Source organism: Erythrolamprus reginae, chromosome 3, assembly GCF_031021105.1.
Source record: "Erythrolamprus reginae isolate rEryReg1 chromosome 3, rEryReg1.hap1, whole genome shotgun sequence".
In the NCBI taxonomy this organism is placed as follows: Eukaryota; Metazoa; Chordata; class Lepidosauria; order Squamata; family Dipsadidae; genus Erythrolamprus; species Erythrolamprus reginae.
Window position 1 is genome coordinate 74,170,826 of NC_091952.1, and position 25,385 is coordinate 74,196,210.

Below are 25,385 nucleotides of genomic sequence, written 5' to 3' on the forward strand. Positions count from 1 at the left end.
GAGGGAGATTTTGATACATTTTAATACAACAAATGGTACATACTTCTCTGTGGCGGCCCCAGCCCTCTGGAACCAACTCCCCCCCAGAGATTAGAACTGCCCCCACCCTCCTTGCCTTTCGTAAACAACTTAAAACCCACCTCTGCCGCCAGGCATGGGGGAATTGAGATCCCCTTTCCCCCTAGGCCTTTACAATTCTATGCATGGTATGTATGTATGTATGTCTGGTTTTTATATTAATAGATTTTTAATCATCAATACCAAATTACTATTGTACACTGTTTTTATTGTCGCTGTTAGCCGCCCCGAGTCTCTGGAGAGGGGCGGCATAAAAATAAAATAAATAAATAAATAAATAAATACTGTTACTATAGCATAGAAGAATCTATGTACGAATTATAGTTTCACCACACTGTTAATAACTTTACAGTCATTTTCCCCCCAAGATCAGATTTTTGAGATTATTGGATTGTAAACCTGCTACAAGAGAAGAGTTTGTCCTCTAAGGAATTTTTGGAGGTCAAAAGGCTTATGCAGAGCTGCTTACAATAAGCAGAACCGAGATTCCACCCAGTGACTTATTCATTCATTCATTCATTTATTACATGAAAAGAAAAGCTTTGGAATAATCCTCGAGAAGGACGCCTGAGATAGATGTAATTCTTGATCGGCATTCTCTCAGGAGTTAGAGGCCCTATTTTCATTCTTCGTCCAAATCTCTTACTGAGGCGTTTGGGAAAAAGATTTGCTACTTCAACATAGATGCTGTTAGTTCTTGACGTATGTGGCATTGAGCTCAACTGCACCCCAGCTCACTGTGTTTAAACGTATTTCATTATTTACTGTTTCCCAATTATTCCAATAAAATTTTGATAGAGTCTGGAAAGGCACCGAGGGGCCGAACAGAACTCAGGAGTGTGATATCCTAAGCATCATCAAGTCATTTTAAAAGACCTTGCTTTTCAGGTATGCAAGAACAAGACTGCTGTTTGAGCTCTAAATCAGGAAAAATTGAGAAGAACACAAACAGAAAGCTCCCGGCCCATAAATATGAGCCTTGCTGGGTCTCTGCAGACTCTGACCGATTTAACATTTGGATCCATCAGATGAGGAACAGCAGCTGTTTAATCCTGACAACTACATGATTAAAACCCAATAAACCAGGAAGGCCACAGTATTATTTTTTTTTAGGTGCCGGGCCTCTTAAAAACAGTAGCTTTATTTTTTTTAATGTAGCGATAGATCACTTCTGTGACAAAAACTGTCAAACATCACAAACCATAGGTTTTCTTATTGTTGTAACCCTGAATGGAGCGGAGACATTGCTCCCTGTTTTTATTTTGCAAAGTCAAAGCACAAACACAAACATTGGAGAGGTTAAAAGGCTCCCTGCTGTCAAAATTAACCTCCTGATTTGGCCAAATTAGGGAGGAGAGAGGCAGATTGGGGGAGGGAGGGAGAAGCTCAAAACAATAAAAAGGGGAAAAAATTAAAGAAAACTATAAAGCACGCTACTTTTCCATGATGAAAATTTCCCCCGAGATTTTTGAACTGCAATTTTCTATTGATAGCAACTATCAATATAAAAAAGAGGAAGAAAGAAAGAGGTGTCATTCATCATCATCAAAGGTCTCGGCAAAGAGTCAAGTCATTAGGGCTCTTCAAAATCCAATTGGGTTGGAGCTTTTTAAATTTCAAGGGAATTGAAGTTAGATAATAGATAGATGAGAGACAGACAGACAGATCTTGCTATATATCAGCTCAACTGAAATTACATCGGTTCAGTAAAAGAAAAGAACCAACAAAACAAAACCAAATTCATAGGTGGAATTATGGGTATTAAAACATCTTGCAGAATTCATTCCTGATATAGGAAACACTTCCTGTCAGATGAAGGTTGATGTACTTCTTCTATCTCTTCTCCTAGAAACACAAGATGATTCATTAGTACAATACCAAACAGCTGATTTAAATAATCTGCAAAGCAAATTTTACTAACAGTGGATTCACGTATGGAGAAATAAACTTCATGCATAACAAATGAAAGCAAAGAGAACCTTAACTGTAGAACACAATGAAATTAGAATAAAAAACTAGTACTGTATAGTAATAAATTGCTGGAATATAAAAATAACAGAAAAATAAGCCAAAAAATGGATTCAAAATGAAACACAAATAAAGAGGATAGGTAATAGCGATGTCATTGCTTACATATTGTAACAAAATGCATTAATTTATTTATAAGATGTACCTGTATGTTACACTTATTGATTAAACAACAAAAGTGAAATTTAAATTCTAGAGAGATGATCAGAATGTATGGAAACAAATATCCTGAAAGTAGAAGAAAGACATTATTCGAAAAAAATATCTCATTAGAAGGAGAAATTAGGAAGCCATACAGGTCACAAACATCAGATCTCTTTGATTCTGCCAACCCTTCAGATTCATTAACAAATGGTGGAAAATAAAATGCAACAAAAAGTTACGAGATTTGGGGACTAGAGATCCCTAACGTGAAGTGTTCTTTGATTTATAGGGTACTTATGTGAACACTTAATTATTCTAGCTAATAATATTTTCTATACTGGAATAAATATGAGAAAAAAAATCAAATTATGGCAGTATTATGCAGACAAATCTGACTTTCTGTAACATCTCAACATTATAATCAGAAGTTTATGACAATCCATATTTGCTTCTTTAAGCTTTTTGACTGAAAGTCAGCTGCTGACCTATGTATCTCTAGTTGGAATCAATAGTTTCTTCTACTTGCTGACCAGTAAACTCTGAATCTTCTTCTTAATATATTATTATTATTATTATTATTATTATTATTATTATTATTATTATCCCTCTCCGCAGACTCGGGGCGGCTCACAACAGTGATAAAACAATATACAATAACAAATCTAATATTAAAAGTCTAAATAACAATTTAACATTAGAAGCCTAAAAACCCCATTATTTAAAAAGCATACACACAAACATGCCATACATAAAAATACATAGGCAAGGGGAGATGTCTCAGTTCCCCCATGCATGACGGCAGAGATAGGTTTTAAGAAGTTTATGAATGGCAAGGAGGGTGGGAGCAATCCTAATCTCTGGTGGCTGTTGGTTCCAGAGGGTCGGGGTCACCACAGAGAAGGCTCTTCGCCTGGGTCCCGCCAAACAACATTGTTTAGTCGACGGGACCCGGAGAAGGCCAACTCTGTGGGACCTAAACAATCGCTGGGATTCGTGCGGCAGAAGGCAGTCTCGCAGATATTCTGGTCCGGTGTCATTAAGGGCTTTATTGGTCATAGCCAATACTTTGAATTGTGACCGGAAACTGATCAGCAACCAATGCAGACTGCGGAATGTTGGTGTAACATGGGCATACCTAGGGAAGCCCATGATTGCTCTCGCAGCTGCATTCTGCACGATCTGAAGTTTCCAAACTCTTCAAAGGTAGCCCCATGTAGAGAGCGTTACAGTAGTCGAGCCTCGAGGTGATGAGGGCATGAGTGACTGTGAGCAGTGACTCCTGGTCCAAGTAGGGCCGCAACTGGTGCACCAGGCGAACCTGGGCAAACGCCCCCCTCGCCACAGCTGAAAGATGTTTCTCTAATGTGAGCTGTGGATCGAGGAGGACGTCCATGTTGCAGACCCTCTCTGAGGGGGTCAATAATTCCCCCCCCATGGTGATGGACGGACAGATAGAATTGTCCCTGGGAGGCAAAACCCACAGCCACTCCGTCTTATCAGGGTTGAGTTTGAGTCTGTTGACACCCATCCAAACCCCAACAGCCTCTAGGCACCGGCACATCACTTCCACTGCTTCCTTGACTGGACATGGGGTGGAGATGTACAGCTGGGTATCATCAGCGTACTGATGATACCTCACCCCATGCCCTTGGATGATCTCACCCAGCGGTTTCATGTAGATATTAAATAGCAGGGGGGAGAGGACCAACCCCTGAGGCACCCCACAAAGGAGGGACCTAGAGATCGACCTCTGACCCCCCACTAACACCGACTGCGACCGACTGGAGATATAACTCAGGTTATACACAGCAAACCATTTATCAAGTGGTAATTTACCAATTGACCTATTCACTTTCTACTGTTTTGCTCATTTGTGTTTCTAGCTGATTGTTTCATAGGGTTTTAAAGCTTTTTATTTCTTTTTATTTAAAAAAAACAATACCGGTGCATCATGATAGGGTTTTAATTGGTAAATTCTTATTTACCTTCCATTTATGAATTTATTGGGTACATCCATTTGCTCTGCTCTTCATGCAAAGAAACTGACTTACCATGCAAAGGGAGTCACGTTTAGAAATATTTAAGTATCAACAGATTTGATATCTTTGAAATTACCATTAATGCTTCATTGTCTGCATGCAACTGATAAAATAGTTTGACCAAGTCACCATCTTCTCAATACATTTTTAGATTGTTTTATTTCCTTACACTGCATTTTATGCAGCAGAACATTCACATTGTGCAACAGTTTTGTTGTAGTTTAAAGAAAAGAAATGATGTGTAGATCCTGGCTCTTTTCATTTATCCTTATTTCCCTTAAACAAGTAGCTCTTTTAACAATGCAAAACAAAGCTGTGGAATTGTGCCATTCCCCCATCACTAGCAGACTGCTTTGTGGATGGGACAAGATAAGGAACATGGATGGGAAAGCACTATTTAAAACCCCACTTAGGAATTTAAGACATTTACATGTGATAGAAGGGGTTTAAACCGCATCACAAGGCAAGGTGCACACAATAATCACTGTTTATTTCTATATTGATTCATTTGCCTCTAACATCGTTTGCCACAAACCGCTGTCAAAGAAAAAGCCAATGCCGGAGCAAGCTGTTTGCCAACTCACAGAAAATTAGCCAAGAGAGTCAAAATGATTTGAGGCTTATCCGTGAGTGGATAGCAGGCTTTTTACCTGTTCTTCACATCTGAAATAGTCCTTAACAAGCCAAATTGATGACATTAAAGTTGAAAACATTCACAGCCACTTCACTTTGCTGGGAAAATGTGAAGTGGTTGAGAATCCACACATTTACAGAGACCGCTGGGACATTCATCTAAGCAAAACTGGAAACAGACATACTAGTTTTAACTATTTGTAAAGAGATGCTTCTTTCACATTCCTATGTCTGCTAAAGCATCTTTGGTACAAATTCTTGGAAAAAATGTTTTGGGGGAAGAATGTATCCCGTCCTACCAGATGAAATTTGCACAAGTTTACCCAGAGTTATTATAATGTATGCCCATGTTACTCCAACACTCCGCAGTCTGCATTGGTTGCCGATCAATTTCTGGTCACAATTCAAAGTGTTGGTTATAAAGCCCTTCATGGCATGGGGCCAGAATATCTCCGGGACCGCCTTCTGCCACACGAATCCCAGCGACCGGTTAGGTCCCACAGAGTTGGCCTTCTCCGGGTCCCGTCAACTAAACAATGTTGTTTGGTGGGACCCAGGAGAAGAGCCTTCTCTATGGTGGCCCCGACCCTCTGGAACCAGCTCCCCCCAGATATCAGAGTTGCCCCCACCCTCCTTGCCTTCTGCAAGCTCCTTAAAACCCACCTCTGTCGTCAGGCATGGGGGAATTGAAATTTCTCTTCCCCCTAGGCTTATAGAATTTATACATGGTATGTTTGTATGTATGATTGGTTCTTTAAATTGGGGTTTTTTAGATTGTCTTTTAATATTAGATTTGTTCACATTGTCTTTTTTATTGTTGTTAGCCGCCCCGAGTCTTCGGAGAGGGGCGGCATACAAATCTAATAAATACAAATACAAATTTTTGGTTCTGCTAATCTTAGGCTCATTTTTAATACAATGAGATTCCATGAATAGTAACTGGGAAACATGAGTCAGAAGACAGCCTGATATTTATGAGTCCTGCAACGAGAAGTAGCTTTAGGCATTATGTCAATGCTTCTCAATTTCAGCCACTTGAAGATCTGTGGATTTCAATTCCCTGCAATTCCCCAGGAAGCATAATGAGATTGACAAACACTGCATTATGCAGGAGAACATTAGGCTATTGCAGATCTTTGTGGAGGCACTTCATTTCACTAAAGGAAGAGCAAACTCTTCACTTGCTTCACTTGCCTGCACTAATACTTATGATAGCTCGCAAAAGCCTCTTCTAGTTCTTGAAAGTGTCTCCAGGGGAGGTAATGATGAAACATGAGCTGCATCGGCTCTTCACCTCAATACCACATAGTGCACTGCAGAGGACCTCGAAGAGGTCGATTAAGGCTGCTTCAGACAGGTTTAGTCCTGTTTAATCAGACTTCATTTTCTGTAATATAACATATCAGAACAGAGTGGAAGACTTTTTCCAGAAGGTTTAGGAGCACTTTGCTTTCCCTTTTATCTTCCCTTTACTACGCCGTGTAGTATCCAAGCCTAAAAGCAATGGTACTTTCAGAACTGGATAAACAGTAGGTAGAGATACACAGATTGCACTAACAGCATTCAGATCATCTTTACTCAGAAGCCTCACAGAATCCCATAGGATTTTATTTAGTTATCCTACACATTTATATTTATTTATATCCTATATTGCAAAAACATATGGACTACACAACTCTTTCAAGGCAAAGCAATAGATGAAATTTACATAGACTTCTGTAAAGCCTTTGATTCAGTGGTGCATGACAAACTACTTCTAAAACTGCAATAATATGCCATTTCTGGACCCCTGCATAAATGGAGAATTGTGTTTCAGTCAAGCAGGCAACTTGTGGTCAAAATATCAAATGCTATATAAAATCCTGTCCCTGTTAACAGCAATCTCCCCCAAGGCAGCATTTTAAGGCCAGCATTTTTTATACTTTACATAAAGGACCTTTGTGATCATATTAAAAGCAACTGCGCTCTCTTCATTGATGATGTAAAACTATTCAACATTACCAACAATGCTGCTCCCCTTCAAAAAGACTGGTCTATGTGTCTAGACTATGTGTCAGAATGGTCAAACAATTGGCAAGTTCAAATCTGAACCAACAAATGTTAAAAGAAAAAAGAAAATCAGAAGACAAAATACAAGCTGGGTGGACATGACCTTGTAGATGACCCTCACTCTGTTAAAGTTCTCGTCTCTAATGATCCAAGTGCCAGAGCCCACTATAACAACATTGCCAAAAAAGCATTAAGAATTGTTGACCTAATCTTACATAGCTTTTTCTCTGGTAATATTGTACTTTTAACAAGAGCATACAAAACATTTGCTAGACCAGTGTTTTTCAACCAGTGTGCCACGGCACACTAGTGTGCCACGAGACATGGTCAGGTGTGCTGCGAAGCTCAGAGAGAAAGAAAGCAAGAGAGAGAGAAAGCAAGAGAGAGAAAGAAAGAAAACAAGAGAGAGAAAGAGCAAGCGAGAGAGAAAGAGAACAAGAGAGAGAAAGAGAGAGAGAGAGAGAGAAAGAAAGCAAGAGAGAGAAAGAGAGGGAGGGAAGGAGAGAGAGAGAAAGACATAGAAGGAGGTAGGGAGGTAGAGAGAAAGAGCAAAAAAGAGAGGAAGGAAGGAAGAGAAAGAAAGAGGGATGGAGAGAGAGAAAGAAAGAGGAAGGAAGGGAGAGAAAGAGGGAGGGAGAAAGAAATAGAGCGAAGGGGAGGAAGAGAGAGAGAGAGATTTTTTTTGTCCAAACTTTTTTTAGGCCCCCCCCCCCCCCAAATATGTCCCAGGGTTTCGTAAATGTAAAAAATGTGCCGTGGCTCAAAAAAGGTTGAAAATCACTGTGCTAGACTACCGGTAATTCTTGAATACAGCTCATCTGCCTGGAATCCGCACTACATAGAGTTAATACAATTGAGAATGTCCAGAATGTCCTCTGTTTGCAACAGAACATCTTATGCCACCAGACTTGAATTTTGGGCGTAGACAATTTAGAACTACACCCCCTTAGGTCTGACCTAAGTGTAGCACATAAAATCATCTGCTACAATGTCCTACCTGTCAGTGACTACTTCAGCTTCAATCCATGAGCACACAATAGTTACAAACCTAAGGTAAACTGCTCCAAACTCCATTGCAGAAAATATGACTTCAGCAACAGAGTGGTCAATGCCTGGAATACACTACCTGACATTGTGGCTTCTTCCTCAAATCCCCAAACCTTTAACCTTAGTCTGTCTACTATTGACCTCATTCCTAAGAGGTCTGTAAGGGGCGTGCATAAGCACACAAACATGCCTACCACCCCTCTCCTAATGTTCCCATGTGCTCATAACCATCTAATGTATACATGTTTATACTTTTACTGTAATCTTATATATGCTTGGCAAAAATAAATATTTTTTAAAGAAAAAGGCATACAATAATAGCCAGTATCTCTTCAAATACTCCACCATGTCAGTGGAATGGTGCTCAGGAAATCAAAACACTTTTACCAAAGACGGCAAGCTTCTGAATATTTATTCAAATCAGGAATCAGGTAGGACAAAACCCACTATTTCCCTTCCTTTACAGAGAGATTTGTAACCGTGTGCCATCAACAGCCACTAAAAAACCATCAGGATATGTTCTTAATATTGTACTTGAGAGAAATATTATTTCAGCAAGCGACGACAAAAAGGTTAGCCACCATCGATCTAAACAAATATAATTGCTAATCTGTCCAAATTTTATATCTGAATCCTTATAGAAACATCTTTTTAAAAAACGGATCAGTGGAAAATGCGGACAGATGGCAGTATTATATGATGTATTTTGTGTCTGAAAAAAATACAGCTGAAATTACCTTTGAGGGTCTATTTCTGGGTGCTTTGAGGAGAAATATAACATATCCTTTTTCCTGGCTTTAAATCTTGTGATGCTTCGTGAAAGTGGGCAGCCTGTTCTGATTTGTTCATGTGGGATATACTCAGTGGAAGGCTAGAAAGGTTTCTTCTCGAGGGAAGTTTCAAAATGGCTGGTGAACATTTGGTGGCCTTTAGCAGAGAGATGCCAGCTTTGCCAATACAGTTCTGCCAAGACTTCCTTTAAGCTTGCAAGGACAGAATCCAAATCTGTTCAGACTAAAGCAAGAAATATGCAAAACGTTGATATTTGGGTGGATATAATACCCCAGGATGCCTGAGGTTATTTTTCTTTGTATATGCAAACAATGCACTGGCATCTCCAGTAACATTGGGCTCCAGTAACATTTGGAACAAGTATAATACGAAAGAGCATTTTAGAAGATCTTGGAGGTCTTCCCTTGTAATCTCTTGTTAAATACAGGCTCTGAAAAGCAGGATGCAGTGTATAACAATTAATGTAATATGTAGCATACAATACTATACACTTGTACTTTCATACAAGTATGTATTCATTAATTTGTGTTTGTTTGCTTGTACATATAAACACAAAAGTAGTCCAAATCAATGCATTATAAATTATTTGGTTCATAGATGATTCTCAACTTCCAGACTGAGAGTCTGACTGTCCCAAATCACCTAGCTTGCTTTTTGAGCCTAAGGAAGGGAAGGGACTAGAATCTGGTTTTTTTCCAATCCAACACTGAAAAATCACACATTGTCTCTCACTCATAAGAAATGCATGGCATCGGACCAGAATATCTCCGGGACCGCCTTCAGTTGGGTCATTTGGCCTTCTCCGGGTCCCGTCAAACAATGTCGTTTGGCGGGACCCAGGGGAAGAGCCTTCTCTGTGGCGGCCCCAACCCTATGGAACCAACTCCCCCCCCCAGATATCAGAGTTGCCCCCACCCTCCTTGCCTTTCATAAGCTCTTAAAAACCCACCTGTCATCAGGCATGGGGGAACTGAAATATTCCCTTCCCCTAGGCTTATAAAATTTATGTATGGTATGACTGTATGTATGACTGATCTCTTAAATTGGGTTTTTTAGAAATTTTTAATATTAGATTTGTTCACGTTGTCTTTTTACTGTTGTTAGCCACCCCGAGTCTGCGGCGAGGGGCGACATACAAATCTAATAAATAAAATAAATAAATAAATAAATAAATAATAAATATCATATTTTTGGGAATATAAGATGCACTTTCACCACACCTAAAAGTGGGTGCAAATGTCTGTGCATCTTATATAGCTAATGTTGCTGAAGCCCCACCCACCCATCAGCCCCCATGCCTTGGCCATTTTCGGCCTCTGCATGTGGCATTTTGGGCCATGCATTTTAGACCCATTCAAGACTGCGTGGATCATCACAGCATGACGCTGCCTATCGCTACCTCATTGCATCGCATTTTCGATCTCCACGCATTGTGTTTTTGGTCTCTATGTGCCACAGGCCTGGAACCAGCTGAAAGCATGACAAAGGCCAAAAACGGAGCATGTGGAGGGCGAAAACACAACGCATGGAGGCAACGATGGAGGGTGATGTGCTATGGCAATCCTGGCAGCCTAGAATGGGTCTGAATGAGTATTTGGAGGCCAAAAATATGACACATAGAGGCGGTGATGAGTTGTGGCAATCCCTGTAGCATGGAACAGCTAATTGGTGGCATTCCGGGAGGCCAATCCAACCTGGATTTGGACACCCAATCAGCTGCTCATGCTGAATCAGGCTGTGATAACGTGCTGAAGCTGACCAGGCTCTTTGCTGGCAGGATGCTAGCCAGATGAATATCGTTGGATGCTGGTAGACAGAGACAGAACTTTTCCCCTTGTTTTCCTCTCCCAAATTAATGTGCATCTTATACTCCAGAACAGCTTATACTCCAAAAAATATGAAATTTATATCTATGTGTAAACGTGACAGCCTCGTGGGAATGGCACATGTTGGTGAACAGATCTATGGGCAACCATAATCCTTGATTTGGACACCCAATTGGCTTGCAAAGATTTGGACAACCAAAGAAACATTCAGATGATGCAACTCAGTTCAAGGGGTTAACTGGAAATGACTTGCAGTGCGCTGAAGCAGTTAGAAAGAGGTTGAATAGCCCATCACCCTGCAGTGAATTGATTAGGGCCATTGATAATGATGCAGTCCCCCTTTTTTCTTCATACTTAGAAGAAACATCTGAAAGACATATTTTGAAGCAAAAATGCTTCACCTGCACTTAGAAAAAGTTCTTTAGCAAGCTTTGCAGATATTACTTTCCTCTATGAGGATTTCTTTTGTATTCCTATTTGTGACCTGAAGATAAAGAAGTCAACACCAATTTCCTAATCTACCATATTTTTCAGAGTATAAGACACACCTTTTTAACCCCCAAGAGGATGAAAACTTGGTTGCATCTTATACACCAAATGTAGCCCCAACCAGCCTTTCACTATTTGGCCTCTTTCTCCCAGCAAACAGAACAGAGCCTCTTAAGCCAAGCAACTCATTATCAGCTTACTGACCCTTAGGTGATTTGAGGCTGCAGCCCCTTCCTAAATTGAAAGTGAAACTAGCTGGAAGGAGGCAAATTGCTCAGAGAGAAATGCAGATTTTTATTTTCTGATGGACTGGATGCAAAGACGTCAGTCAATAACTATAAATGTCTGTAGAATGTTCAAATTATTAGACTGGTTCATTATTGTTCTAGACAACAAATGAAAGCTTTTTAAAATAAATGCTTGACCTGAAGAGGCCCAGTGTTTTTGTATCTTCTTTTAAAAAGCCAAATCAATTTTAAAGTATAATCTGAAATGTAACACTGTCCTGTTCAGTATTAAGATAAGGCAGCTGAGTTAAACCTTGACTTATGTTTGGAATAGATCTATTTAAATAATAGGGAGGAGTTAGTGTGACTACATTTAAGCAAATTTTCTGGCATTAATATACTGCAATAATGTACATGTCTCCCAATTCTTTGCTATTTCTAGGAGTCAGGCATACATGCACAGAAATACACAGCAAATGGTGTGTATCATCTGTACTATTTGCTGGGAGGCAAATTGCTGAGAGGCAGAATTTTTTCCCCTTGCTTTCCTCCCCAAAAACTAAAGTACGTCTTATACTCTGGGGAATTTTATACTCCAAAAAATATGGCAATCCCTGCCAATGAGAGGGCAACACTGCACTTTTCTTATAGACATATTCTTAGCAATGGGTCAGAATTCCCAATTTATTGATCAACAAATGATTAGACTATCTCTAGGTGCTGGTTGCTAGAAATGTCTTATCTTTAACAGTAGGCTAGTTATCCATATTCTCAAATTATAAGCCAGAAATGTCATTGGACTATCCCAAGGTGCTGTCTAGTAAGTACCTAATTTACAAATATCTCTGGCAGAGGATCTACTTCCTGGAGCGATCAAGTGCCTGATAAGATTTCCTTACCCAATCATCTTCATGTTTGTTTGTTTGTTTGTTTGTTTTAAACATGAAAGCAGTGCTCCAAGAGCTAGAAGGATGGTGCAAAATTACTGGTTCCAGGATGCTCACCTGGCTAACTGAATGGATCTTTCCTTTTATTCTTTTCCTTCCTTCATTCCCTTCCACCATCCATCCCCTGTAGATCAGGGCAGATAGATGTGACAGTTATTCCTTCCCCTGGTCTCTCTCTCTCTTCATCTTCAATCCAGAAACGTTGCATTTTATTCTCATTCCTAAACAAAGCAGCGTTTGTGCAAAAAAAGTGCCCCTGCTTTGCATGTGTCAGTATTGCAGGCGGCTTTCTTTGTGGCATCAACAGCATTTTTTTCCTTTTCTTCATTTTGTAGTTTAACACTAAAATAAAATAAATCATTTATCATTATCAAGTTGGAATGTTCCTGCTCAGTGCAGAATCTGACACATCACGATTCAACCTGTTCAAAGATCTCTAGTGGACTGCTCAACATTTCATGTGGCAGCCTTTGATATTGGATGACAGCTCATTTAATCAGAAAGGCTGTTCTGCTATCAAGCCTGAATCTTTTCCTTTACTTGCAATTATAACTTAGTGGTTCCGTTCCTATATTCTAGAACTGTGGATATTATATTCATTATAGAAGACTGTGTGACTATCTTTCAGATACTTGAAAACTGCTATTGTTCCCCTCATTTTTCCTTCAAACCCAATTTATAAAAAAACATTTAATTGTTCCTCACAGGGATTCATTTTCAGACACCTTGCTACTTTGCTAGTCTACCAAACTCACTCCAGTTTATCATTGTTCTTTTTGAGCTGCAGAACTTCTTGAAACCTTCTTTTTCACCTGCTACTCTCTGAACTCCTGCTTCAATCTTTCCCCCATTTAACTGAACAGACTTTTCTATTTCATCTATTTTTAAAAATAAATTCTTTCCTTTCTCTGACTGAATTGAGTAATTTGCTATAAATTCTCAGCGAATGCCATCTGCTTTTTGTACCACCTTGTATATACCATAAGTTTCAAATATTATATAATTGTGTTAGGTGGTTATTAATTATTGTTCCATTTTTTTTTAATTCCAGAAAGTGTAATAACTTCCAGTGTTATAGTTCTGAAAGAGTTGATGCTGTTGGACGCCCACTTCACAATCAACTTCTTGTCACCACTCACATACATGAAGCACAAATACAATGGCATGACTCAGAGACCGAGAGAAATGATGATAATGATGTTGATGTATTTCATCAGCAGAGTTAGAAATACAATTCCAGAAGCAATAGGGAAAGACTTCATATATTTGCCTAGTGGAAGTATAAAATCATGGGCAAATGACTTAGATTTTCTTTAATTGAAAACCTGATGTCTGAAAATCAGAAACTAAAACTGCTGGCATGCCTATAAATTGATAAAAAACCAATACATCGTAACAAAAATCCTCCAGATTTTATTTTTGTATTGAAAATCCCAGCCTCAAAAATTTCACATATGTAAAAACAGTTCTGTTAAAAAATAGGATAGAGTTATTAGACAAATAATAATCTTCATAATTAAAAAATACTGATCTTATACACTGTTCATTAAGCACTTGTTAGGAATTCAGCTTGATTTATTCTTTGAAAGGGAGCTGGAAGCATTTCTGTACATGTTTCGATATATTTTTTCCAGGCTGTCTTCAAAGATGGCTCTGTGGGGCTTGTTTTTATACTCCGCAACTTGACTGCTCCAATATTCATCATTATCCAAATGAACCATGATGTTTGGCTGGCTGAATGAACTGGCAAAGCCCATAAGCACACGACCAAAAAATAAATAAAAATAAAGCAAATCATTACCTTTCAAATTTCAGACAATAGTAACAGGCATTTATCATTTACTTATTACACTTTATATAATTTGCATTGTGTGTTAATTACTCATAAACCAAGATTAACAATGACAAATATTTGCTTATATGAAATACTATTTAGAAAAAGGCACATAATGTACTGCTTGCCAGTCTGGAAAATTCTAGACAGTGATGGTGATCTCTTTCCAGGAATATGTATGGTGTTATTACTTTCTATCTGCACCTGCATTTTAATCTACCTGATTAGAGCTTCTGCTTATCAGTCTGCTTCTCATTTCAGTATCAGATTATGCCTGAAGATTACACACTACACAACCTCCTTCACACTTCAAATAGTATGGGAGCTTCCTTACCTCGTGCTTATTTTTTATATTAAAAAACCATGGCCTGCTGAAATGCAGCTCCAAAAGTATCAATACTTTTCTTTTTTTTATGTTACTAAAGGCAAATTTTCTTTTTTCTTTGGATGACCCTTAACACATCCCTGTCAGTCTATTTTTCACAGGAGTTGTATTTCCTTCTGGTGCCCTCACTGTGATGATACAAAGCTCAGAGATGCAGGTTGAAGGAATATAGACCTGGCCTTGGGAGTAGAGGAGGTAGGTATGTTAAGGGGAGACTTTTGGAAAGTCCTAAGAAATAAGAAAATGTGAGAAAGAAACTCAAAGTAACCTTACTTTGCATTGGTTTGATTTAAAGGTGAGGCAGAAAGAAATTCTGACAGGCTTTCAAGATTGTTATTCTATCCTATAGCAGTAAAGAGTTTTTGGTGAAATCTTTGCTATGCCCGTGTTTGACGCTGCCTACTTCAAAGGTATAGCACACACACGCAAAAGCATGTAACTTTTAAAATAAACTTCAACTTGTTCTTAGGCAGCTGTTCTTAGGAACTTTGAATATTCTTAATTCTATTCATACAAATGTGTTCTAAACACAAATCTTTATGAATGAACTGTATTCTGATCAGAGTTTTGATATTCCCCCAAAATGCTTTTTTTACAAACTATAATTGGACTTCTTTCATTTTCTTTTGAAGACATTTCACTTCTCAACCAAGTTCTAACTAATAGGGAGGGAATAGAAAGGATTTCTATTCTTTGCAGTAAGCATTCTCTCTCTGAGGTTACTGAAATCAGCTGGGGGTTAATCTGTGTCCTAACTGCAAACAAATATGGAACCTTCTTGGGACCATTGAAAAGCTGCACTGTAAACAGGAGATAAGTGTTGTCATTACACATGTACACCCTTGAAAGAGGCATGTTCAAGTGTTAACACAGATAGCCTTTTTTTACTCCTTTTTCAAACCAGTGGTCCTTTCTGCCTTTCTGGTCCTTTCTGTTTAGCTTCTGAAGGTAAACTTTATTACTCTTTTCATTCAGATGTGGAATGACTACTGAATTCTATCCATGTTGAATTGGTTTCTCCTATGCTGTGCTATGCATTTACATAATAGTTTCATTTTCCCAATGTACAATTTTGCACTGCATTGCATATACAATGTTGCCCTGTATGTGTCTGAGTGTTTTGGTCTTCTATCTTAATGTCTTCCTGATTTCCCTAATTTAGGTGACTCTGAGGGCACAAGTTAGCCCTCAGCTGATTTCAACAACCCTCAGAATGTTAACAACTGACTGATTGCAAAGAATATAAAGTCCCTTCCATTCCTCACCAGTTAGATCTGAAGAGAATGAGAAGTGAATGAGAAGTGAAACATCAAGGAAATAAAGGAAATCTAGTTGCAGTTGGGGGGAAAATCTTTTTCTGGGGTAATCATGACTAAGAACCTCCATGGACAGTGTTTTAATAGTTTTCTTCTATGTGATTAATTTTGGGCCAGGGAGGCTGCCAAGGAGACAGATATGCATGAGTAACAGAATGTCACCTTACAATTATTTATATTGTCTGTGATGGAACCTACTCCTGAAATGTTCTCTCTACAACAGGGGTCCCCAATTGCTGGGCTGTGGCCCACTACCGATATGTGGTTGTGGCCAACCATTTGTGCAAATGGACCTGCACATCCATGTGTGTGTATGTGCACACCGCTTGCACAGATCTATCCCCTCTCTCCCTTCCCCTGTCCAGTCTGCAAAGCAGGAGAGATTGGAACTCTGCTCTACAATGACTCTGAAGTGTTTGCTATTATTTTATCTACTGAAGTTCTGTGTCTGTCTTATGTAAATATTATGCATGTGGATTTTTAAACATTTTCTTTCCATTTTATATTACACTGAAATACATTTTATTTGCAAACTTCCAAGATAGGAAATGGTATTGAAGTGTATTGAAGAAAGGAAGACAAAAATAAATAAGATTAGCATGCGTGTGACTTAAAAGAAACAGAAAAAGCATTATGTGCCCCTTCCTTTCCTACAAAGGATTTGATCACTCTTCACTTAGAGAAACCACATGTTTTAGAATAGCTTTTACCAGTCAGGTATTAATCAAGACAATAGTTGGTTGATTACACCCTAAACATATCTGTATGTGCCAAATTCTGAGTTTTTCACACTTTCATTCTTGGCTTGCATCTGAAACAAGCAACTTCAAAATATCCCAAATAATCTGGATTTGCCAACATATTACTCAGAGTCGGCTTCTAACAAATTCAAGCTCGTTCACTTAAAACTAGTCATCACAACACAGCCTAAGACTTTCTTACAAAAAGCAGCAGTGATTTTTGTTGGTTTCAGATCAGCATACTGACAAGGTCAGCAGTCACTTTCATGCAGGGCCATTAGCCATCCCTTCCTCACAAGGAATACCACAATGAAATGGACAGATCTACATCCATGTTGTAAAAAGTGCTATCTTAACTGAAAACTACTCTGACAAGCTAAAATGAAGCGATCTGGGGGTTACAAGCAGAAATTGTATTAAAAGCAGGATAATGGCACTGACTCCACTTTCAGAAATACCTGTCATCTATCTGTCACATGGTTTTGTTCCATATCCTTTAGAGTTTCACAAGTTCCTTTCAAAGTCACTTTCATGCCAAATATTTCAACATCACATATATTCTGGGTAATCCCAGAGGTTTTCAATCATTTATTTTAGTGTGAACATTTGGTCAGCAAAACTACTCTCTCCTTTGAACTCTACTTTGGCATGCTATTTATGAGGACATCTTCAGACCTGAAACTGTCAGAATATCCTTGAGCCTTCTTATTTCCCAACTCACTTAACTGGCCTAAAGGATGGAACAAACCCATCAGCATTTGACCTTACTTCAGTATTAACATTTCAAAGTCAATTATTCTCAATGATGTTGTTTCTCTAAGAGCTGCAAATTCTTTATTCATGTGTTGTACTTCCCACATTGACTCCATCAGAATATATATATATATATATATATATATATATATATATATATATATATATATATATATATATATATATATATATATATATAACAGAAAAATTCAAAATACATGAATGTTTGATTATATTGAAGTATGAGTTAGTTCCCAGTTAAAAGGAGAAATTTAAATATAAGGTAAGTACAAATTTTGCATGCAAAAAATAAAAATCCCTGGTTCAATTCCTGGTATAAAACAGCAATTAGAAACAACTCTGGGCTAAAATTCTGAATGTCAGTGTTAATCAATGTAACTGATATTAGTTTAAATGTCTTAACAGTCTGATTGAGTATAGTTTGTTATGTTCCCACTGAAACAGTAAAGGGTTTATTCCTCCAGTGACGTCAATACACTATAAAGAGCCCTACAGTAGTGTGGCTTTTAGTTATACACATAAAAAACAATATGAGTTTTAGTAATATAAGATGACCTGCATCACAGACACAACTGACATAATTTTGGGCATTAAATTATCCCAGTTATAACACTAAAATGGAATTGTACAAAGATACAATGGCTGTTACACCATTAAAGTAATGCTATGCAGGAAAAAGCAAAAGACCAGGAGAAAGGCAGAAAATTGTATCTAGTAAAAGTAACAGAGGTTCACTTTGGGGTGTACCTTGGTTCAAACATGTTAACTATCCAGCTCAAATGACCTGCATGGAATTAGTGCAAAAAGTTATTTAAATTTAGTCTCTAATAGCTATGGTATGCACATGTTAACCATATAAGGGCTAAAGTTATTTCAGAGAGAATCTGGGGTAGGACTGAGAACTGGAAGAGGGGGAGGTAGGGAGGAATGGGAACAGGGGACCATAATGGAAAGAGACCTTACCTGTTGCGAAAATTACTGTTTAAAGAATCTGTATGTGAATAATCTCTTTTTCCGAAATCAATTATCCTTGAGTCTCTTGTCTTAGAAGACTCTTCCTTTGACAAAGTAGTCTCATCCTAAGAAATAAAGATTAAAAAAAAAACAATAATAGAATCAGATAATCAAAACATATTACAGTGGTACCTCTACTTAAGAACTTAATTTGTTCCGTGAATAGGTTCTTAAGTAGAGAAGTTTGTAAGTAGAAGCAATTTTTCCCATAGGAATCAATGTAAAAGCAAATAATGCGTGCAAACCCATTAGGAAAGAAATAAAAGCTTGGAATTTGATTGGGAGAAGGAGGAAGAAGAGGAGGATGACAGTCGCTGCCGAAGGAAGAAAGTGAGGTGAGGGGGATCAAAAAAATCCAAAACTTTAAGGCTTTAAAAAAAAGAGGGACTCTGAGGCGGCGAGGAGGAGCACACGCCTCCCATACACTGCACGAGAGAGAGAAACCCAGGCGGGCGAGAGGGGGGAACCTCCCGCTCCTTTGACAGAAAGGCGACTGCTGCTGCTACCAGCTTCCTCTTCCTTCCCATGCTGAAGGGCTCCCTTCTCCCCTCGCTCACTCGCTTTGTAGCCGGTTGCCCAGAGCGAAGGGAGCGTTTCTTTTCTCTGGGCACTGGCAGAGATTTATTTCCTCTGCAAGTGCCCAGGGAAAGGAAAATGCTTCGTTCACTCTGGACTGCCAAAGCCTCCTTAAGCACCACCGGAAGGCTCTTCTGGCAGCCCAGAAAAGCCCAAGATGGCTGGGATTAAAGGGAGAATGACAGGAAACTGGCCGGGCCTTCGTGCTGATCTCAAATTTCCTGGAAAATTTTTCCAGGTTCAGGTTCTTCAGTAGAAAATGGTTCTTAAGAAGAGGCAAAAAAATCTTGAACACCTGGTTCTTATCTAGAAAAGTTCTTAAGTAGAGGTGTTCTTAGGTAGAGGTACCACTGTACTTCCTCTAAAAAAGTATTTAAACTATTTTTAAGTTTATTGCTTCTCCCGGCAATATGGGGAGAGTAACACTGACTTTTATAGGATTGCTTTAAGACTAATAGAATATATGTGGATATTAAAACCTACATCATATACTTTTAATAATTAGAATCTATTTATCATCCTACATTAGACATCCACAAAGCCAACTTTTCCCTAGATGCCAAACTAGATGTGAAAGACACTTGTGAATAATTCATAGAAAATGAACTATACTGCTCAAAAAAATAAAGGGAACACTCAAATAACACATCCTAGATCTGAATGAATGAAATATTCTCATTGAATACTTTGTTCTGTAGAAAGTTGAATGTGCACAACAGTATGTGAAATTGATTGTCAATCAGTGTTGCTTCCTAAGTGGACAGTTTGATTTCACAGAAGTTTGATTTACTTAGAGTTATATTGTGTTGTTTAAGTGTTCCCTTTATTTTTTTGAGCAGTGTATTTCTATTTAGTCCTAATCAAAAACTCCTAATGAAAAAAGTAGAATCTTATTCATGGCTTCTGTATGAATTAAGGAGGAGGATGAATAAGAGGCTTAGAGTGTACCCACCTTAGGAACTGGAAGATCATTCAAATTTGGAAAGGGGAAGATACTGTAATTCTATGGCTGAAATTTGTGCAATTTTGTAACTGACAACAGAGCAATATATAGCTGCCTAAGAATAAGATTCACTCACAAATCCTAAACATGCCATTATGGTAGTATTTGGACGAACCAAATATGTAATAGATACATTTCTGTTTCTTTGTATTTCTTTATTTTATTTATTATTAGAATTGAAAAGGACCTTGCAGGTCATCAAGTCAACTCCCCTTCTCAAGCAGGAAATTCTACACCACCCCAGCCAGATGGCAGTCCAATTTTTTTTAATGTGTTGAGTGATGGGGCGTTCACAACCTCTGCTGCCAAGCCATTCCACTGGTTGATCGCTTTCACCATCAGAAAGTTCTTTCTTATTTCCAGGTTTGAATCTCTCCTTGGTCAGTTTCCATATGATCCTGGTCTGGGCCTCAGTTGCCCTGGAAAATAGTGTGACCCCCTCCTCTCTGTGGCAACCCCTCAAATGCCTCATATTGCTATCAAGTCCCCTCTGGCCCTTTTTTTTTGCTAGACTATCCATGCCCAGTTACAGCAACCTCTCTTCGTATGTCTTGGTTTCCAATCTCCTTATCATTCTCGTTACTCTTTTCTGTACTTTCTCTAGAGTTTCAATGTTGTTTTTGTAGTGGGGTGACCAAAACTGAATACAGTATGTGCTTGCTTTAAATGTGCTTCCTTTTGCTCTAAAATTTGGCATGAACAAGAGAGGATATGCTGCATCCCAAATTATTTACACATGCCAATGAACAAACATTCTTTATTCTCCTATAGCCCTTCTAGTCCATGTAATATTGAATGGTGCTTTGGAAAGGGAAAGATATTTCCTGAAAAATTGTCTTATCTCACAGGGAATGTCATGACTGCCTTTTCTAAGACGTTATGGGTATGCTGTTAGCATCCAGAGAGGAAACTGTAATGCCTGAAGGAACTAGCAAGCTGAATAGTGAACCTCTGTTTGCTATAGCTGAAGTATTGATAATTGCAGGAAATGGTTAATAAACCTTGTTGCTTAAAACCCGAGGAAGGAAAAGAGATGCCAATTGATTTTCAGACTTACAAATGTTAGCCTTTGCCTTGCACTGTGTGTTCTTAAAATATTTTTCACTCGTTTATGAATCTCATCCCCATTTATTGGTGTGTTCCAACCTGTGTAAGACCTAAAATTCAAAAACAAATATTACAAGTTAGGACACTTCATATGAACATTTTAACATAGATTAACATTTGGAAATGGGTACAATACACTATTTTTACTTTTATAGATGCATATGAAAGATAAAGCTATCAATAGCTATTTGATATATTTCTATTTTTAGAAGGAAAGGGGTTATGCCTCTTAGTATCAACTGGAGAGGATGACAAAAAGGAGAGTGCAATTGCACTTTATATATGCACTTACTTGGCCACTGTGGGAAGAAAACGCTGGACATTCTTAATTCTAGTAATATGTTACATATAGTCAATATAATACTTTTACAGCTACAAAAGCATACCACAGGTAGTTACACTCACTGCCATCTTTGTTACTATAACATCAGAACAGTATCAGGTAACAATAAAAAATAAGTTAGTTAATATACCAGAAGAGGAGAGATGAGCATTTGCCTTAATATCCAAAAAGGGACAGCAGGAGGATCCAAGAAACTACAGACCAGTTATATGCAAGCGTTCAGAAAAGAATACTATCGTTAGCAGATGCCATCTTGGGTTTGTCAATAATAAACTTATTATCTTATCCTTTTTTATGATAAAGTAAAGTAACTAGTTTATTAAGAACGAGAAAATGTTTGTGGAGCTACTGTTGATCTCAATAAAGCATCCAATACACAGTGATTATATCTTTGTGTTAAGGCCAGACCAGGATATACATGGTCTACTAAAATTCTTCACTGATGCAGAATATATTAACAATTTCTTGAAGACCTGACAGAATTTCTCTCTGCATTTAGAACAAAGAGAATCAAAATGGGGCAATCCTGAGTTTCTTTTTCACTCCTCTCCCTTTAAGGCTATCTCCATTCTCTTGTGGCCAAAATAGATAAATGCAAGTTATTAAGGTTTAGTGGATTTTAACTGAGTCAGTGGCATTCAAAAAGTGCTTGAAATTTATTTTCCATTTTTTTCAGGAAAGGTATATTGATGAGGTTTCCCAAGAGCAATTCCCAGGCCTGTGCCATTCAGCTTTACAGATTTCATAAAAGATGAAATTACACTAAACCGGTGCTTATTAACTATGTAATGATATTAGTGGGATTGAGCAACACCTTAATAAAATAAGTCCATAGTTCAAATTTAATTTGACTGGTTGATATTCAATGATGACAAATATAAGCACTCAGAAATATCAAAGGTGTTGCTTCAGGATTAGGAAGCTGTTTTTTTAAAAAAACAAAAACAAAAACCAAAGACAATAAGGATGAGTGCTTTAATTTTTTTTTAAAAAAGGACATGCAAACTGAATATTAGGCAGCATTTCCTGATGCTAAAAACTGGTTAGCAGTGAAATAAATCTGTTAAGAATAGTGTGGATCCAGATGGTAGCACAGATCACCAACCTGTGGTCCAAGAGAAAATTTTGGTGATCCGTCGAGAAATCTTGGCCCCTGGGCCTGATATGGCTGAGAGCAATTAATCCAGTCCAGGAAGAAGAAAGGGAAGGGAAGGGAAAGGAGGGGGAAAGAGGGGAAGGAAGGGACTACAGCTATAATTCTGGAATATGGGACTGATTTTCCCAACAATATCAGCAAGCCACCATCAAATAAGTTTCAATTATTTTGTAATAATTACACTACCTTTAATAATTTTGTTACAATTAAACAAACTTTAAAGATTTCATGATTAAATAAGCATTTATGTTTTTGTTATAGTTAAATAAGCATTTATAATTTTGTTATGCATTTCATATTAAAATGGAAGTTCTCTTATCATTATTTTACAAATGTATTTATCTTTTTAAAAAATCATATTAGTGGTCTGTGGGACTTAAAATTATTTGGTGGTCCGCAGGATTTAAAAGTATGACCTTGGTTGTCTCTGAGGTCCAAAAGGTTGGGGACTCTAGTTTAAAATATTCCTGCAATAAAGTTTAACCAGATGACTTTATACAAGCTGCAATTCTATGATATGCACATGACTTAATCACAATTTTCTAATATATACTGTAATACAAAAATCCTTTTCTATATAAAATGTTTATTTTTTCTTGAAATGACCGAAAAATCCACTAGTGTGCGCTATAACTTAAGAAATGTCTATTGATCACTTTGTATTGATCTTCCCAACCAAAACAAGCATTACTACTAGTTAATATTTAAGATAACTTTATTTTAAATGAATATATTTACTTATATTTGCTATGCTATGATATGCTAATCTCAGTTACCTTGTAAACATATAATTTTATAAATTAGAAAAACCAGGCAACCCTTTAAATCATTATGGTAGCACGTATAGTATATCATGCAAAAGTCACCATACAAAAAAAACCCTGCATCATCTGTTATATTCTTCAAGATTATGGGAGACATTTTCTGAAGCTTATATTCAAACTGTATTTTTAAAATTATAAACAAAAATATTCCCATCACGGAAAGATTCTAACAGTTGATTATCATTGCCTAATCAGGGGTCCTCAAACTTGGCTATGCTAGCTGGAGAATGCTAGGAGATAAAATCCATAAGTCTTAAAGTTGCAACATTTGAAGAACTCTGGCCTAGATCTTAGAAACAGGATTATGAAAAACTTAATATATTTTATATTAGCAAAATTATCACAAATATATTCTGCAAAACACTGTGGCTCTTTATTAAATCCTTTCCTTTCCAAAAACCCCTCATAAGCTCAACCATACATTTATCAGCTTCAAATGCAGAGGATTTGTGCTGAAAAGAAAAGTAAGTCCACATACAAGGACAAACTACCACGGGGAGGGGTGGATCAATATAATACAGGAAAACATGCACGTCTACAGTGCAAGCAACTATTGTGGAGTCTGGTGAAAAGAAATCACTCTATGGCTAAAAAGAAATTGCTCTATGACTGAAGTAGCTAAAATGAATTTTTGAAAACTCAACAGTGAACCAAGCTTGAATTTAACGCATTAAGACAGCAATGTTATACACAATTGTAAGTTCCACTGAACTCAGCAGGGCTCACACTTCTGCACCCAAAAAAGAATTAACTGTAAAGGTGCTAAGAAAAAGCAGCTGAGGTTATGGAGGTCTACCTTGTATAGTTGAACTATATGTTGAGAAAAGATCTAAGAATTATGGTGGTCTAATGCACAGCTGAAATCAATAAATCAATTTCTCAAAAAAAATATACCATAAAGATCTATTGTTTTAACTTCTAATAGACAAAATCAAGTTCCGATGAACTAATATAACAGATAAATAGTAAAGGTCTAGAGTAACTGTGATGAGCTATAACTTTCTTATTCTATAGGCCAGCCTGGTAGTTTTGTGAATCAATTAATGTTAACTAATACTGAGTAAGTTACTCCCCCAGAAACTACTGTAATTAATAAATAAATACATGAAAAAATAGAAAAGAGTAGCATGATTTTATAATATAGCTATGTAGCTTCTTAGAATCTTTAGCAACTTTCTTTTAAAAATAACTAAGGATTTTCACAAATATATGGATGATTACCAACTTGAACTCAGAAACTCCACCTTACGTCTATATTGGGAGATACCCCTGTAGGGAGGTGACTATAGAGAAGATGTTTTTCTTCATTAATCTTTCTTGTACACAAATATAGCTACTGGGCAAGCATCTGATCCCACCCATCATCAGAGTAGAAAAGTAGCTAGGTAGTAGCAAGAGTAACAGGACATTTGAAGCCAAGTCAGTTGCAACCTTCTAAAGACTCTTCTTATTGCTATAGTATAAATAGATGATCTACTACTCTTGTTTGTTGAGCTATTATTTTACTGAAAGAGTAATAGATGCTTGGAACAAACTTCCAGTAGTCGTGGCTGGTAAATCCACAGTAACTGAATTTAAACATGCCTGGGATAAATATATATCCATCCTAAGATAAAATACAAAAAAATAGTACAAGGGCAGAGTAGATGGACCATGGGGTCTTTTTCTGCTGTCAGTCTTCTATGTTTCTATGTTTCACCCGACTCTAGTAATGGATTCGCACCAAAGTGAAGGCTTCATTGTAAGGATGAAATTTCCACAAATGACTAGTGTTAATATCTTGCAGCTAGGGCAAGGAGGTATAAAATGATATATTATTTTGTAAAGCTGAACAAACTTTGTATTTTAAAAAAACAGCCATTTCTGAAAACCTGAACAAAAACTTGTACATGCCTTTAAATTCATTAGAGAAGAAATGATCACCATGTTACTAACCAGAAAATAACAACAAAAATAAAAATAAAATAAAAGGAACAAAACTATGAAAAAGCAACCAAGAAAAGAATAATCCAAA

General features: G+C 37.6%; 1 protein-coding gene and 1 long non-coding RNA gene across 3 annotated transcripts in view; both read right to left on the reverse strand.

Moving 5' to 3' along the window:
- Nucleotides 1-265: 265 nt before the first annotated feature.
- On the reverse strand, nucleotides 266-12,665 carry LOC139164137 (uncharacterized). Its single transcript, XR_011558583.1, has 3 exons — nucleotides 12,357-12,665; nucleotides 8,756-9,032; nucleotides 266-1,923 (listed from the first exon to the last, which is right to left on the reverse strand). It is a non-coding gene; the product is annotated as an uncharacterized lncRNA (long non-coding RNA).
- A 1,027-nt stretch (nucleotides 12,666-13,692) lies between these two features.
- SPATA6 (spermatogenesis associated 6) overlaps nucleotides 13,693-25,385 on the reverse strand; it is a 37,459-nt gene continuing 25,766 nt past the window's right edge. For both annotated transcript variants that reach the window (XM_070745844.1, XM_070745845.1), the window contains 3 exons: nucleotides 20,999-21,098; nucleotides 18,312-18,427; nucleotides 13,693-14,042 (listed from right to left, as the gene is read on the reverse strand). In XM_070745844.1, coding sequence (XP_070601945.1) covers nucleotides 13,865-14,042; nucleotides 18,312-18,427; nucleotides 20,999-21,098 — 394 coding nt within the window. In that variant the 3' untranslated portion in view covers nucleotides 13,693-13,864. The remainder of the gene's footprint in view (nucleotides 14,043-18,311; nucleotides 18,428-20,998; nucleotides 21,099-25,385) is intronic.